Source organism: Rosa chinensis, chromosome 6 (genome assembly GCF_002994745.2).
Source record: "Rosa chinensis cultivar Old Blush chromosome 6, RchiOBHm-V2, whole genome shotgun sequence".
NCBI lineage: Eukaryota > Viridiplantae > Streptophyta > Magnoliopsida > Rosales > Rosaceae > Rosa > Rosa chinensis.
The window spans coordinates 4,466,582-4,468,189 of record NC_037093.1 but is presented as its reverse complement, the minus strand read 5'-3'; the positions used below and the strand labels follow the sequence as shown (position 1 = coordinate 4,468,189).

At 37.7% G+C, this 1,608-nt stretch overlaps 1 protein-coding gene across 1 annotated transcript; it reads left to right on the top strand.

Annotated features, from left to right (window-relative positions):
• The first annotated feature begins 840 nt into the window (after window positions 1–840).
• Window positions 841–1,608, top strand: LOC121049921 (secreted RxLR effector protein 161-like). Its single transcript, XM_040508377.1, has 2 exons — window positions 841–1,288; window positions 1,382–1,608. Exons 1-2 carry the CDS (start codon window positions 841–843, stop codon window positions 1,606–1,608), a joined length of 675 nt encoding a protein of 224 aa, XP_040364311.1.

Here is a 1,608-nt window from a genome sequence, read left to right as displayed (position 1 = left end):
TGATTTTGGGGATGATAATGACCCTACAAACTATAGACAAGCAGTTGAGAATGATGAGAGTTTGATGTGGAATGAGGCAATGAATTCTGAGATTAAATCAATGTATGACAACCAAGTATGGGAGCTAGTAGAACCAGTCAAAAACCAGAGGGCAATTGGCTGTAAATGGGTATTTAAGACCAAAAGATGTGCAGATGGATCAATAGAAAGGCATAAGGCCAGATTGTAGCAAAGGGATTTACACAGAAGGAAGGAGTAGACTTTAATGAAACCTTTTCACCAGTTTCTACGAAAGATGCTTTTAGGATCATAATGGCTTTAGTAGCCCATTACGACATGAAATTACATCAAATGGATGTTAAAACCGCCTTCCTAAATGGCGATCTAGATGAGGAGATTTACATGAAGTAGCCTGAAGGATTTATAGAACCTGGAAATGAACACTTAGTATGTAAACTGAACAAATCTATTTATGGCTTAAAACAAGCATCAAGGCAGTGGTATCTCAAGTTTGATGCAGTTATAAGCTCTTTTGGTTTCACCGAAAATCTAGTCGATGCATGTGTCTACATGAAAACAAAAGGCAGGCATTTTATTTTTCTTGTTCTCTACGTTGATGACATATTGCTTGCTAGTACAGATATGTCTTTGCTACTTGAAACTAAAATCTTTCTATCAAATAACTTTGATATGAAAGATTTGGGGGAAGCAGCTTATGTTCTGGGCATAGAAATCCATAGGGACAGGTCCAAACATCTTTTGGGGCTGTCTCAACAAAGCTATATTTCAAAAGTCCTAAAAAGATTTGATATGAATAGTTGTTCACCTGGACATGTACCAATGTCCAAAGGTGATAAGCTGAATAAGAGCCAATGTCCTAAGAATGAGCTAGAGAAGGAGGATATAAAAAACAAACCTTATTCCAGACTTGTGGGCAGCTTGATGTATGCTCAAGTGTGCACACGACCAGATTTAGCATATGCAGTAGGTATCTTAGCTAGATTTCAATCTAATCCAGGCCATGAGCACTGGATCGCTGGAAAGAAAGTGTTAAGATACTTACAAAAGACCAAAAATTATTGTTTGGTTTATAGAAAAGTGGATGAACTTGAAGTGGTAGGTTACTCAGACGCCGATTTTGCAGGACAATATTCTGATTCTGGAAAATCAACTTCTGGATATGTGTTTATGCTTGCTGGAGGTGCAATAGCTTGGAAAAGTGTGAAGCAAACTCAGACTGCCGCTTCCACCATAATGGCAGAATACATAGCAATCTATGAGGCAACTTGTGAAGGCTTATGGTTGAAAAAATTTCTGCAGCAAACTAAGTTAGTAGATTCTATAATCTCTTGACCCTTGAAAGTGCATTGTGACAATTCAGCTGCAGTTTATTTCACTAAGAACAATAAGAGGTCGACAAATTCTAAGCATATAGATTTAAAGTACTATAGTGTTAGAGAGAGGGTCAAACACAAGGAGCTTGAAATTGTTAAAATTCATACATTGAAGCAGTTGGCTGATCCTTTTACTAAGCCTCTAACGGTGGTAGCTTTTCAGGCTCATGCCAAGAATATTGGCATACTTCCTGCCTTGGATGCAGATTTTTAG